At 64.1% G+C, this 537-nt stretch overlaps 1 protein-coding gene across 1 annotated transcript in view; it reads left to right on the top strand.

Annotated features, from left to right (window-relative positions):
• The window catches only part of LOC104075302 (mitogen-activated protein kinase kinase kinase MLT-like), a gene marked incomplete at its 5' end in the record, with an annotated part of 6,187 nt that extends 5,911 nt beyond the window's left edge, over positions 1-276 (top strand). The window contains 1 exon segment of the mRNA XM_009575750.1: positions 2-276. Coding sequence (XP_009574045.1) covers positions 2-276 — 275 coding nt within the window.
• Positions 277-537: the final 261 nt, after the last annotated feature.

The raw sequence follows: 537 nt of genomic DNA, 5'->3' as shown, positions 1-537 counted from the left end.
CTTCGCCACTCGGGAAGAGCCTGCAGGACTTCCTCGCCAGCGGCCCCCCCGGCCTCCCAGCACCGCAGGTACCCCCGCAGCCCCCCCCAGCCCAAGGCCATCCCGGGCATGCCCCCGCAGGGCGAGAGCGAGCCCAGGAGGGGCGAAGGGGAGAGCAGAGTCAGCGAGGGGGGGTGGATAAAGGTGCAGCATGTGAAGAAGCCCCACAGGCAGACAGCCGGCAAGCCGGGAAGGGAGAGGCCCAGGGGGAGCTGGCGGGGCCGGAGGACGTTCTGAGGGAGGAATTTGCCCCGTTATTTAACTGAACGTTCAACCTAGAGAAGATATGCCTGCTCCTATTTAATTCGCTGCACCGAAGCCGGGACGCCACCTCCCTCGCTGGCCGGCGCGGCCCGGGGCCTGCCAGCGGAAGGGGAGAGCTGCCCGCCTCTCCTCCTGTCACAGTCAGCGCCGAGGGATTTCATTTGATTTTCTCCTCTCCCTTTGGCTGCTCCTGTTCTCAGCTGACTGGATATCCACTGATTTGCTTAATATTTC

This window comes from Fulmarus glacialis, unplaced genomic scaffold, assembly GCF_000690835.1.
Source record: "Fulmarus glacialis isolate BGI_N327 unplaced genomic scaffold, ASM69083v1 scaffold24374, whole genome shotgun sequence".
Taxonomy (NCBI): Eukaryota; Metazoa; Chordata; class Aves; order Procellariiformes; family Procellariidae; genus Fulmarus; species Fulmarus glacialis.
Note: the sequence above shows the minus strand (reverse complement) of the source record. Positions and strands in the feature narration are given on the sequence as shown.